The sequence below is a fragment of the Trichosurus vulpecula genome, chromosome 1 (genome assembly GCF_011100635.1).
Source record: "Trichosurus vulpecula isolate mTriVul1 chromosome 1, mTriVul1.pri, whole genome shotgun sequence".
NCBI lineage: Eukaryota > Metazoa > Chordata > Mammalia > Diprotodontia > Phalangeridae > Trichosurus > Trichosurus vulpecula.
This window is the reverse complement of record NC_050573.1, coordinates 269328663-269343563: the sequence shown is the minus strand read 5'-3', so window position 1 is coordinate 269343563 and position 14901 is coordinate 269328663. Positions and strand designations below refer to the sequence as shown.

General features: G+C 38.2%; 2 protein-coding genes across 2 annotated transcripts in view; one reads left to right on the top strand and one right to left on the bottom strand.

Annotated features, from left to right (window-relative positions):
• The window catches only part of XKR4 (XK related 4), a 477727-nt gene that overhangs the window by 241848 nt on the left and 220978 nt on the right, over positions 1-14901 (bottom strand). The gene's annotated exons all lie outside the window — the stretch shown is intronic.
• LOC118834929 (40S ribosomal protein S24-like) lies at positions 5251-5863 on the top strand. The gene has a single exon (XM_036742364.1). It carries the CDS (start codon positions 5353-5355, stop codon positions 5782-5784), a length of 432 nt encoding a protein of 143 aa, XP_036598259.1. The 5' UTR covers positions 5251-5352; the 3' UTR covers positions 5785-5863.

Genomic DNA, 14901 nt, shown 5'->3' with positions numbered 1-14901 from the left:
GTATAGAAAAATGCACATATATACTCATTTGATCACAATAATGGAAAAGAAAACAAGAGTAGAAATTAGAATTAAGATGAATTTATGGTCATTATTGACTCCCCAAACTGGATGAGAACCATACCTCTTTCCTCTTGTCAGAGAGGTGGTAGATTATAGATGTGGAAGGAGGCATAAGTTGCTGGAAATTGTTGATGTTTTCGTTTGGTCTGCTTAAGTCTCCTTTCAACAGGACAGGGTTCAATTGCGCATGTGTTGGGGGAGGTATTGGAGAATGTCAATGTAGTTAAAAATTAATCAATAAAACATTAAAGATATTCCATAAAGGTATCATCTTTGACAGACACTGAAACTCCAACTCATTTCCTTTATTAAATGTGGCAAATGGAAAACAAAATAGATTAGTCCTAATGGGTCTTTAATGGAATCCACAAGTTTCTGTGCATTGGCTAGGAGCATAAAGACTGTTCAGATAAAGTTCAGCAGGTTTCATTAGAAGCCAAAAACATATTCATTACCAACAGACACATTCCAAGGCACTGAACTCTTCACAGAAACAGGTCAGTGAATGCTTCTTTTCTACTCTCAAAAAGAATCTGCTCATGAGGACAAGCTCAACCCCACCCCCAACCCTCCACCCCCAGTCCAGCATTCTCCCACCCCCTCCACCGGCTCTTTGAAACCTTAGTAGAGGATTAGAAGTGGTTCCATTTGCAACCAGAATCACAAGAGGCTAAGGGCTGAAAGCTTTTTTTTTTTTTTTAATAATTACCCTCATTTGACCATGAAATTGAGTTGTTCTGGAACAGCCTGTTTCGGAGCAAATCTGAACCAGAACCTCCAGTTTCAGTCTTGTTGATGGTGGATTACTTAGGACTGCAAACTGAGAAAATGCCATGATGCTATTATCATAATTGGCTGTATAAGCCCTTCTTAATCTTAATCAACCTGCTACTGTTAAAAAAAATTCAAGGGAATTTTTAGTTATTTTAGGCTCTATAAAATTTTCCCTTTGCTTTGCAGAATGTATATAGATATACACATGCAAATACATATGTACAAATATATGTGTGTATATCTATCTATGTTAGTTTGTTGTTGTTCAGTCATTTCAGTCATGTCTGACTCTTCATGACCCCATTTGGAGTTTTCTTGGCAGAGATACTACAGTGGTTTGCCATTTCCTTCTCCAGCCCATTTTACAGGTGAGTAAACTGAGGTAGAAAATGTTAAGTGACTTGCCCAGGGTCACAAAGCTAGTATGTGTCTGAGGCCATATTTGAACTCATGAAGATGAGTCTTCCTGACATATATACATATACATATATATCACATACATTAGACATATATAGACATATTATATAGACATATATTAGATATATACACATAGATGTAGATATATTACACACACATGTATATGTATATTTGTAAGACATATACACACACGTAGATGGAGCCTACCAGAGTAGAGTGCTGGGTTTGGAGTTAAGCAGACATAGGCTCAAATCTTGCCTCTATGTGGTCCTGAGAAAGGCACAGTGACTTCTATGAGCCTGAGGCAACACCTTGTTATATCATGAATTATAATACTGTGGAATGAGTTCTCAGACCTGGAGCTCTCCCTAGTCCAACAAAATCACATTTCCTTTTCACATTCTTGTATATGTATGGACTATCTATTTATATTTGGATAATACAGCCAGAGAAGAGACCATAGAGGCACTTTGCTCTAGTTTAATCTCATTTTTCAGATGAGGAAACTGAGGCCTAGAGAGGTTTAATGATATATGTGTGGTTTCAAACTTACTCAGTTCCCCAATTCTTTTACAAAAGATCATGTTTACCCTATATGTCATAAAATAGTTATGGGATGCTCAATATTTAGTGGGATATGGTCTATTGGGAAGCACCCCGTAGCAAATTCAGAAAGTCCAGCTCTGATATTTTCATATGCTCCAAATGGATAGGAACAAAATGTTTAGAGCATTAGATTCATGACAACTAATTTGTGCGGTTGTCTCATGTCCTGTAGGTGCATAAACAATCATTCCCCTTAAACAAGCTACCTTGAAAAGAATGGAGCAAATCTTTGGTCCCATGGCCTCAAAACATTTCATACTGAGGATCTCTGATATTTGCTCTTTATGAACATTGATAAGACTTTGTCTAGTATCACTTCAAATCAAAAGCTTATATTTCTTAAATCATTAATTTTAAGGACCTTGCAAGTGTCATTATTATAAAAATATTTATTACTTTTTTAGAAAACTTAATTGCATGTGACACTGTGCTGTCCTGAAATTAAGAAAATTACATAGTTCTAATGTTACCTTTAATGACTCAGATCAGAAGATAGACACACACATGGAAACTATATGTTTACAAGACAGTTTTAAAAAAACCAAAACCTTAAAGCCAGAATAACTGCTCTGCTCTATATGTGATGAGAAGTCGCTTAGCAATCTCTGTCTCCCTTTCACCATGAAAACTTCCTCTGCCTTCTTTTAGGAATATTGTAAAGATATTCGGAATATCCTTAAATGCATGTGCTTCTCTCTCTAGGTGTCTTTCTGGGCTCTTTTCTTGAGGGCAAGGATTTATTTTTAATGTGTTCTATGCATACTGGATACTGAGCAGGTAGGTGGCACCAGGACTGGATTCAGGAAGACCTGAGTTCAAATCCACCCTGAGACACTTACTAGATGACCCTGAGCTAGTCATTTACCATTTGCCTCTGTTTCCTCATCTGTAAAATGAGCTAGAGAAGGAAATGACAAACTATTCCAGTATCTTTGCCAAGAAAAACCCAAATAGGGGTCATGAAGAGTTGGGCATGATTGAAATGACTGAACTACAACAATAATAAATACTAGGCACACAGGGGGCGGTGAAAATGAATGAAAATTGCTATTATTATATTCCAAACAGTTATTTTTACATGTTATATGTATATGAATTTCAGTGCCAGTTTTCTTGGTGTCATTTGAATTCGGTCTTCCTCATGGTAATTCCTATGCTTTGAAACAATTTGATTTAGTGACAATATGGACGCAAAACAGGAAAATAGAGCGGCCATGGACCAGAACCTCAAGTTCACAGTTTACCAAGATTAGATCTAATTGTGATGGTACCTCCCCAAATCCTCTCTTTGGCTAATTTTGCACTGGGGAATCTAAGAGGATAGCTCAAATATTGCTTATTTCCATGTCTATACAAATATGTGTAAAGACCCAGCATAAAGACTCAATGTAATGACATGCAATGGATACAAAGTAATTGTTTCATCTCACAGACAGAAAGTATAAACCACAAAGGACTCACAATTGTTAAGATTCTCTCCCCTCTCCAAGGAATCCAGTATTTCTTTAGGACCTATACTGTAAACCAAACTGATAACATCTCCTTATCATTAGGACTCCACTTGGAAGGAAAACAGGAATGGAGTTGTTAAAGGATCAGCCCCAACATTCTGGGAAGTCTCATTTCAACCAAGACATTCAGTCTTACGGAACTACCTTGTGGACTTGGCCCTTGCTGGAAAGGAAATGTACTCAAGATTGCTAGACAGGTGATGTTCCCCCAAATCCTCTCTTGGCTTCCTCCCTCAGCATTCCTGCCTCCTAGAAACTCATATCAGCATCCAATATTATGGTACTACCTTGAAATTTTAGGTTTCTCCAGAAGAGAACCATTCCTAGGGTTGTTAGACATAGCATCTTTTATACTAGAGTTGAAATGCTTGAATAGTTAATGTAATGTAGAAGGGAAAAGTCTGTCTTTTGCTTCTGAGTGAGTGCCTTGCTGCATTTCCGTCTGTGAGTACCATATGAGAAATTCCCTAGAGGCTAGCACTGTCCAGGAACTCTTCTTCCGTTAGTAGAGAAGATTTTTAAATCTTTTTTTTCCTCCATATTGCCCAGAAAGTCCCCTTTTTTTCTCTAGAAGGCTGTATTCCAGAACTTGGGGTCTGTGAACTCTCTCTTAGTGCTACGTGGGTAAGAGTAGTTTCACCTCTAATGTGCCTTTGTCCCAGGGCAGTCATTAGCCTAGGGAACTGGTGGGAGAGTACCCTGGGAATCAGCCTCCTTGCTCTCTGGAACTCTCAAAGAAAGGAGAAAAGGGCAAAAATGTCCTGAGTCTGGGAATAAAAACACTTTTTATAGGATTTAATGGGTCACTGACCCACAGCAAATAGTCTGAGCCAACCAAATTTTTCAGTCACTGAGACTCAAACACTTATCTTTCATTAATACACAAAAGAGTCAAACTGTGCCAATTGGTATGTCTGCACTCTTCTAGAGGAAGGCTCACTGCCCTGAAAGTTTATCAAGTTGATAGGGAACTCTCCTAAGCAATTTCAGTACACTTGCTTAATAATAAAGTCCTTTGTGCAAAGTTATTTCAACACAAAATTCATAACCATACCTCATGCCACCCCCATACTAAATCATGCCAAGCTTTGTTGCCTGCATTAGTCGGTTGAAAGTATATTTGTGTATATCATCTAGTTGCCCAGTCAAGCTGGAGGTAAATAGGGCAAAACTTAGGCAAACGTTTTAGACTATAACACTTTCTCTCTTTCCTTTATTCCTTAAACTCCACTCTTCCCTCTCTAGCCTCCCCCAACACATACACACACACACACAATCTGATCATGACCATGATCTTGTGACTGGGAAGATATATAGTTTTTAATCCAGTGTGTATGCAATCACATTTGGTGTACTTATCTGACTGTGAAGACAAAACTGATATCCCTTTAAGGATGACTTGGAGGAAGAAAAGGTCAGAGAAAGGGCAGTTTATCTCTCTAGAACAGATAGCCACCTAAATCCCTAGGAACACTGTCTGTGACTGCTAGAGAGAGTAGGCTTGAGGGTATTTGAAGCCTGATGTGTCTTAGTGAGGTCTTTTGGAGAGTTCCCTTTCTCCAGTTCTTAACCAATCCTCCCACCTTCCTCAGTGGTGGACAGGTAGAGGTGCAGCCCTTATTCTTAACCCACCCCCAGTCCATTTCTTCTGACTACTTCAATATTACCAGATAAATGATTTCTAGATTCGGTGGTCACATTTGGCATTATTTTACTTATTATTTAGTGATTCTCTAGTATCATTGCCACTAGACACCTTATCACAAAATCACAGTTTCAGAATTGGGGCTGCCACATGAGGGTACATCCCTGTGTCTCCTATATAAACTTTTCTTCTGGTTGCAAAGTTTTTGATTAAAATGTACCACTGGAGGAGTCTTCCTGGGGTCTAGACGCCATCCGTCTCGCATCTGTGCCATCCTTCGGCTCGGCTCTCGACTCTTCTCTCAGCCCGTCTCCTGGAGGCCTCTTGTCCGCTCCGATGTTGAAACTAGCCGGGAACCGCGCTCCAAGAGCGAATGACACTGTAACCATCAGAACCAGGAAGTTCATGACAAACAGGCTTCTTCAGCGTAAACAGATGGGTATAGATGTCCTTCATCCTGGAAAGGCCACAGTGCCCAAGACTGAAATTCGAGAAAAACTGGCCAAGATGTACAAGACCACTCCAGATGTCATTTTTGTCTTTGGATTCAGAACCCATTTTGGTGGTGGCAAAACAACAGGCTTTGGCATGATTTATGATTCCCTTGACTATGCAAAGAAAAATGAACCAAAGCACAGACTTGCAAGGCATGGCCTGTATGAGAAGAAAAAGACATCAAGAAAGCAGCGAAAGGAAGGCAAGAACAGAATGAAGAAAGTCAGGGGTACTGCAAAGGCAAATGTTGGTGCTGGCAAAAAGAAGGATTAAAAGGCACTATGGATGACGTTTATCCGTGAAGATAATTTTTCATCAGAACATAAATAAACTATATAAAAACTTAAAAAAATGTACCACTGGAGTATGACCTCTACTTTGTTAATAGAAATATTAGTACACTATAGAGTAAGTTATATATCGATAATTCCAACAAACTTCCTGATTACCCACCTGAATCAAAGAATCGTAAAGTTTTAAAGAAGAAAGGAATGTCAGAGATCATTTAGCTCAATCTCTTCAATATAAACATGAGGAAACCGAGTTCCAGAGATGTTGAGACTTTTTGAAGTTACAGAGCTGGTTAGTTTATAGTGCTGAGGCTAGAATCCCCATCTCCTGACTCTGTATAACCCTCATTCTCTCACACTATATAAGTCTTTCATTGGAAAACATAGTTCATTTTTCTTGCAGTTAATTATAATTTTCTTGGCCCATCAGAGTAGATGTCATACATCAGAAAATTGCTGACTGAGCCCTGGGACTCCTTCCCACTTTCTTCATCACAAGAATTGCTGTGAACACAACTAAAAAGAGGCAATTCCTTTCTCTCTGTGTGTTCCTCCTATCTTCTCATCTCAATGGGAGCTATACTGTGACCTTTTTACTTATGCATGTCAGTTTCATTATCCTTCATTAACTCTGAATTTTCATTGAAATAGGATTCTGGTGATGGGCTTCTCTGTGGTGTCTCCACTTTGCCTTCTTCTCAAGAAAAAAAGAAGGAAGATGTGATCATGGCAAATTAGGTACGTGGGGAATGGCAGAAAGCCTTCATCAATGGAAATGCGTTGTTCTGTGGTTTTTTTAAAAAATGATCATAGAAATGTTGTTGAAGTGAGTATGGAGACATGCATAGGTACTTATGTGGAGTAGTAAATAATGAAAGTGGAATAAATTACTAACTAAAACAACTTTACACGGGAAATGAATAACTGTGATTAATTTGTCCACTTTTATAAACTATCTAGCAATGGAGAGATGTTAGTTATTTAATTAAGAAGACTCTCTTGAGTAACTACAGGAAACAGAATCATGTACTAGGTGGTAGGGGGAGATAATACTACAGATAAATCACACTTGATTCTGGTAACTGGCTCTGTGAAAACATGATGTTAAATAAAATTACATTACTAGGTTATACAGTGGTTAGAATACTGGGACTGGAGTAAAGAAGACTCAGCTGAGTTCCTTCAGCATTAGACTGTTCCTAGCTGTGTCACCCTGGGCAAGTCACTTAATCCTTGTCCGTCTTGGTTTTTTCAAGTGTAGAATTGGAATAATAATAGCACCTCCCTCCCACGATTGTTGTGTGGATCAAATGAGATATTCATAAAACACAGCACAATGCTTGGCGCATAGTAAGTCCTTAATAAATGTTTGTTTCCTTCCTTCTAAAGAAACAATGTCAAAAATAGGTAAGGAACCAAACAATGTTACAGCTGGGCTTCTCAAATTAACAAGAAAGTTTGGGTTATAATTAAAATGTAATTGAGAAACATCAATGATCACAGGGCTTTGACATTATTTCATTTCTACCTTTATAACAATGCTGGGAGGTACATAATGGCAGCATTAGAATTCTTATTTTACAGAAAAAGAAACTGAGGATCAAAGGTGTTAACTTTCCCATGGTCATAGAGCTAGTAAGTGGAGGGGCAAAGAATTACAGATTTAGAATGGGAAAGGATCTTGGAGGCCGTCCAGTCCAACCTCCCTTTTACAAATGAAAAAACTAAAAGCCAGGGAGGTTGGCATGCCCAGGGTTACAAAGATAGTAAATGTGAGAGGCTGGGTTTGAACCCAGGTCCTTTGAGTACAGTACTCTTTCCACTCTACAACCTTCTGATTGGGTTCTGGCCCAGGATTCAACCCACTGCACCATAGCAAGGCTTAGAAAATGTGTTTCCTTTGCCTTAATGAGTTTGTAGTTTCTTTATGACCAAAATCAGATGAATTCAACAATTTTTTTTTCTAATTCAGAAACTGCTAAATCATGATGAAATTGAATAGATATAAGTTGAGGAGACACAGAATAATCAGTGACCAACGTGGAAAGTAGTTCATCTAAAAAGGTTTCCTAGACCAGATAAGTTTTAAATCAGTTCTCTTCAGTGATGGATGAATACACTGGCAAGGGATTAGTATGAGGGAAGATTCTACAAAGGGAGGGAATTTTGTATCTAGATACAGTGAAGAAGAATTAAAACATTGGATACGGGATGGCAGTTGCTTGACTAGTATGAAAGGGCCATGGCGAATGAGGTTGAAGAAGTAAATTGAAGGGGTAGCTAATGGAAGACTTCGATGAAACTTTTGTTTGAGTTGAGTATAGGCCTGGCCAACCTTGTTAATCGATCAAATCAATCTATTTAGGTGAATTGCACAAGCAAGGACACAACTACAGCAGCATGGGTGTTGTCCGAGGGTTCACCAATAGGGAGATGCCTAGGATTGCTTCACCTTATCTGAAAAGACTCAAGGGTGTGAATGTAAGTGAGACCTTTTTAGATAAAAAGTAGCATGAGTCAGCATAAATATACCAATCATTTTGCAGCACTAAGGAATAGCCCAATAGGGATCAAACATTGGTAAACATCAAGGCTTGGCCAATCACAATGAGGGACTCAAGTACAATCATACCTGGATTGTATAAACTCAGGAGAATGTATCCTCCTCCTGAGGTTGAAATAATCTTACAAACAATTCAAGCCAGTGAATCAATGACAGCCTGTTATAAGCAAATTGCACTGGCTTCCCTGCCTATAGGGGCTAAGTCCTTTGAACTGCTGCACTATAGATGAGAGGGAGCTGGGTTCTGGATGGAAAAGAGGCATGTTGAAAATGTTCAAAAGACAAGCAAAATTTAAATATATAATAAATAAATAATTTGATAAATAAATATAAAATAAGTAAAGATATATGAAGCAGAGTAAAATGCTTTAAAGGTGGGCTGTATGGGAGAAGTTGAGATTAAGTATTCCTAGCCCAAGGTGAAAAATCAATGATTAAGGTTATGATTGTAGAAATACAGGAGGAAAGGGAAAAAAGAAAACAAAGAAAATGAAAGAAAGTAATTTACATGATAACTATTATATATCTAAAAGGAATAGCAAATTGTACATAATAGATTTGCAGTTTCGTGGGCAATAATTTTTAAAATTATACCATGTTATAGAAATGCTTGTTTTATTCCATAAATTAAAAATAAAAAAGAGGAGGTATAGGGGTGTGTTGGTAAGTCTTTAACTACTGGTTTTATGAAAAAATGTAAACATGATACACTTTTAAGTTTAGTCTGCATCATTAACATTTTCTCCATTGCTTTCTTGTCTAGATAATAAAAAAAATAAAGTCCTGATTCGCAGCATTTTCTTGTTTTCAATGTGTAAGTGCTAACATTGAAAATTTAACAATTGGCCCTCTCAAGCCGCTTTGAATTGTCTCTAACAGACTCCTGAAGTGAGACATCCGGCTAGTTATAGATGAAGTATTGGCAAGACTTGGTGATAAGTGGGCTTGGGACCAGGGATGGTGAAAGAAAGAGGAAGCTAAAGTGAGAAATTAGGTTTGTAAGCTGCTAGGACTAGGGCAAAGGGAATGGCATTAGTAGGAATGGAAACGGAATAAAACAGATAGTTTAGCTGAGAGGGTCATGAGGTCAGTTATCAATATGTCAGGTTTCAGGTTTTGTGGGACATTCAGCTAAGAAGGACAGGGCAAATGGAGACATGGAACAAAGGAGAGGGTTAGATGTAGACTGTGTATGGATTTTCTTCAGGTTAAGGTAATGAGTAATTAAGTAATGAGACATTACCAAAAAAAAAAGAGTTTAGTATTATAGGAAAGGAATATCCCTCCTCCTGCAAAGCAGACATTGTTGAGTGTGTAGGGCTGGTATCCATGGCAGTTGGAAATGGCCAATGAACATCTACTTTAGGAAATGGTGTTCCAGACAGCAACAAAATTGATGATCTCATCCATGGAGGACCTTCTATTACTGCCTTCTCTTGAAATAGCCAGAGTAGTACACTGGTAGCATTTATGTACCCTCTAGAGACCTTGAGGAAGTTTGGCAGCATTGTTGGAGGTTCCTCTTTAGAGGGCTTATGGGAAGATTTGCACAAGGATTAAATGGGTTGAGAAGGCAAGGATAGGTTATGAGCTGTGCCTTTGGAGGAGACACTATTATGAATGATAATATGGTTATAGATTTAGAGCTGGAGGAACTCTCATAGGCCATCTACTTCAATCATCTCATTTTATAGATGAGGAACCTGGGGTTCAGAAGAAGGAGGTAACTGGCTTGAGGCCACACAGATAGAAAATGGCAGGATCTGAACCTAGGCCCTGTCTTAAACCCAATAATCTTTTCATTGTACCAAGGTGCCTAGGGCATATATAATCATTGAAATATCATGGGCCAATGAAACTCTAATAATTCTTAAACTGAAAGCAAATTCTGAATACAGGGAAATAGAAAATGACAGGAATTATGCAAACTTAAAAAAAACCCAGATGGAGACAAAATAAAATGAGTATTAAGACTATTTTTTCCCTGAACCTATGATCTATAGTGTAGGGAACTCTTGAAATGAAAATCTCTTCCACAGATGCAAATATAGACAACTATCTCTTACTTAGATTCTTAGAATTCTTTGAGTTCACCGAGAGGTTAAGTGATTTGCCCATGGTCACCCAGTACAGGATTTCTTGACTGCAAATTCAGTCTTCTATCTGCTATGTCATATTGTTTCTTGTTAAGACCATCAAGAGTTGTTTCTAGCAGGCAAAATAACTCAAAAAATCCTCTGTTAGCTAAAATATGGCCTGAGGACAAATTTTTAATGGGCTTCTCTTTAATTTGAGGTTAAACAATAATCTGTGTATATGCTTTCAATAAATGCAAGTCAATACAGGTTATCTTTATCAAGTTCATTTCAATTTGCACACTGTTATTAACTTTTTGCATTTAGCTTTCAATACGTCATGCCCTGGGATATTGTAGAAAGGCTTCCTATATTGAGTGGGAATTTGGACTCAAACCTCTAAGGTGTTTTCCAACTCTCAGATGCTATTTGCATTCACCTTTGGATCCATCATTACTCACCGTAATGAGTGCACAGATCTTGTTAGCTCTATAATTAACAATTTTGAATTGATGATTAGAAGCTTAGCATCAATTCTAAGATTCTGTAGCCTGCTGAAAGGGGATATAAACCCTCAGTACATTTCTGTTACTTCTAATACTCATCACACATCAGCAAACTACAACACTTGGGCCAAGGTAGTCAGTCACATGTGCTCACTTCCTCCCCAGTGCCTCATCACGTCAGCATGTAGTCAACATTCCTTCTACTCATGAAAAAAAGAGGGTAAAATCTGGGCACACTACTTTTTCTTAAGGAAAGTGCATGGAACCAAGAGTTAGGAGATCTTGATTCTCTCTACACCACATACCAGCCATGTCCATTTGGTCAAATCAATTACCCTTCTTATGCCTGAGTTTCCTTATTTGGAAAATGGGAATAATATAGCATTCTCTGTCTTTCCTCATAGACCAATTGTGATATCAACTTACAAGTCACATGCAAATCATGTAATATGATTAATAGCTTGGTATTAGTTTAATGAGAAATGGGCAAGCTAGGCAGTTCTTCCTGCCTGAATTTCCCCTCACCTTCCCCAACTCTATGGCATTTATCAGGTCCTATCCTTTCTTTCTGGTGTACTTAAATCTTAACTTCACAGGTGAAGCTTGATTTTCCCTGATAACCCTTGTTAATTGAAATCTATGTGACTCCTTTGTTCAATTCATTACTATTGTTATCAATCTTTATTTATTTATCCATCCATCTATTCTTCATCTACCAGTCTTTTTATCCATCTATCAATCAGCCTACCTATTTCTTAATATAGGTATCTCTATGTGTCCAGTCTTACCAGGGACAATATAGGTTCCTTCAGAACAAGTCCAATGTCATATCTCATGCCCGGGAGTGTTTTACACATAGCAGTTATTAACAAACTTTTGTTGAATGACTAGAATCAAGAGAGAGCAATGGGAAAATATGCAGGGGAGAGGCCAATCAGCAGTATTAAATGCTGCCAAGAAGTTACAAAGGATGAAGATTGTGAAAAGACTATTAGATCTGCCAATTAATAGATTATTATTAACTTTGGATAAATTTGTTTCAGTTGAATCATGAGACTGAAACTTTATTGCAAAGGACTTACAAAAGAGTGAAAGGAGAGGAGAAACCAGAGTAGAGGAAAGGCTTTTTGAACATTATCAATATCCCCACTGAAAGGGTCTCACAGAAGAGGCCTCCTAGGAAGGTAATCATATCTTTTCTGTTGAGATGCTGCTTGGGCCATTTGAATTCATGTTATTCCATTTTTTAAGGTGTAAGACAGGAAACACTCTTTACTTGAGAAAGCCATGTATCTACACTAGGTCCCCCTAACTTCCTCTTCTTTCACTTTGCTCATTCTGTATATCTAATTCATTTCCAATTGTTGAGATTCCCCTACCCCACACCACCTCCAAAAAAAAAAGAAATTCAGGCCTATGAAGGACTGTAGTTCACAAAATAATCACCAGGGATATAGGGTACCAAGTAAGTATTACAATTATGGTCATACTGCATCTAGTTTAGAAACAGAAATGTGGATATTTTTGAATGGTTATAGACTGAGCCAGAAGCCTTGTGCTCCTTTGTTAGTTGGACCCAATCCCTTGTGGCTCATAATGTCTGAAAGCAGGTGGTCTTCTCCAAGCACTTAGAAAAAACTTAGTTTCAAGAAGATCATCTGGGAACATTTTCTCAGCAGAGTGGACTATGTGTTATGTAAGATATCTCAGTAAGCTCAAGATAAGAGACATAAAACTTTTATTTGTTCTTTGAATGAATCCCTTCTCACATGCACAAGATTAAGAGTAGAACATGGGGAGGCAGGGGCACTCTCCAGTAATTATTGTTGTTTGCTTTTAGCTTACCTTTCTTACTGTGACTGACCTTGGGCTATCCACCTAACTTAGAGACAACTAGGTGACACAGTGGAGAGTTCTGGATTTAAGAGTCAAAAGGAACTGAGCTTAAATGCAATTCAGATACTTGCTGAGTGACCCTAGGCAAGTCATTTAGCCTCACTGAGTCTCAATTTCCCCATTGGTAAAATGATGGGGCTAGATTTGGTGGCTTCTGGCTCCAAATATATGATTCTATGTTATAATATCTACCTCACAGAGTTGTTTGTGAGGAATAAAAGAAAGAATGCTTTGGAAACTTTAAAGTTCTATATAAATACTATTTGTAACATAATTCTTATGAAAATAATGAAGGTACCATGATACAGTGGACAGAGAGCCAGCCTTGGAGTCAGAAGGTCCTGTCTCTGACACGTACCGGCTTTATGACCATTGGCAAGTCACTTAATATCAGAATAATTGTTGATTTACATGGGTTGTGGGAGTTTCCTTAGTGGAAATTTCCTAAACCAATGGACCAAATTCTTTCTCTCTGTCTCTCTCTCTCTCTGTCTCTCTCTCTCTCTCTCTCTCTCTCTCTCTTTCTTTCTCATCTATATCCATGCATCTATCAGATATATATATAAATCTTAATCTTTTACTATTAACACTCATATATATATATACATAAATGAATATATGTGTATATACACATGTTATATACATATATGTGTATATATACAGAGAAAGTACACCACTGATTAGTGAAACCTATGCATACATCAGGATTCTCATTTCTTTGTATAAATGAGGGTTTTCATGAATGTATACAGGACAGGACTGACTTCTAGATTTCATGCCCAAATAGCTATTTATGTATGCATTATCTCATCCCCTACTTCCTCCTTCCCATGTCTCATCCTAATGTTGTGAGGATCATATTAGTGCTTTTACAAAACTTACAAAACACTACATACATAGGTGATGTCATTATTACCATCATTATAGTCAAGTTTGGGTACATTTATAAGTTATGCCTTATGGTCTTAATCAAAATACATTTTTGGACAAGGTAAAATCAATTAATAATATTTATTAAACACCTACTATGTGCCAGGCACTGTGCTAAGAGCTAGGGCTCCAAAAAGAGGCAAAAGACAGTCCTTGCCCCCAAGGAGCTTACAGTTCAATGGGGGAGACAACGCGCAAGAAATATATACAAAACAAATGATATGTTAGATAAATAGGAAATAATTAACAGAGGGAAGGCACTGGAATTAAGAAAGATTGGAGAAAGCTTCCTATAAAAGGTGGACTTGTAATTGATACTTAAAGGAAGTCAGGGAGGTCAGTAGTCACAGAAGAGGAGGAAGAGAGATGAACAGAGAAAATACCCAGAGTGGAAAGATGGAGTTTCTTATTCCTAGAACATCCAGGAGGCCAGTGTCATAGGATCATAGGGGTTGTGGTGGGGAATAAGGTGTAAGAAGATGGGAAAAGTAGGAAGGGGCAAGATTATAAAGGATTTTTGATGCCAAACAGAGCATTTTGTATTTGCTCTTAGAGGCAACAGGAAGCAACTGGAGTTTATTGAATGGGGTGTGGGGGGGTGGAGTTGGTGGTGACATTATCAGATCTGTACTTTAGGAAAGTATCTTTAAAGATTTGAATGGAGGATGGGTTGGAGTGGGAAGGGACATAAGACAGGCAGACCCACCAGCAATAGTCTGGGAATGAGGCGATGAGGCCCTGCACTAAATGGTGGCAGTGTCAGAAGAGAGAAGGGGGGATATTTGAGAGATGTTGCAAAGGTGAAATGGACAGGCCTTGGCAACAGATTGGATATGGGGATGGGAATGGGGAGAGATAGTGAGGGATCCAGGATGACTTCTAGGTTGTGGATCTCAGGAACTGGGAAGATGGCATTACCTTCTATAGTAACAGGGAAAGTAGGAGGTAGAAAGGGTTTAGGGGGGAACTTACAGAGTTCTGTTTTGGACATATTGAGTTTAAGATGGCCACCACATATCCAATTTGAAATGTCTGAAAGGCAGTTGGAAATAAGAGTTTGGAGGTCAGCTGAGAGTATGGAGCAGGATAGATAGATTTGAGAATCATAAGCATAGAGATTGTAATTAAAT

Bases quoted from the DNA above. Each gene is read 5' to 3' on its own strand.
- LOC118834929 (XM_036742364.1), top strand. From the start codon at position 5,353: ATGTTGAAACTAGCCGGGAACCGCGCTCCAAGAGCGAATGACACTGTA.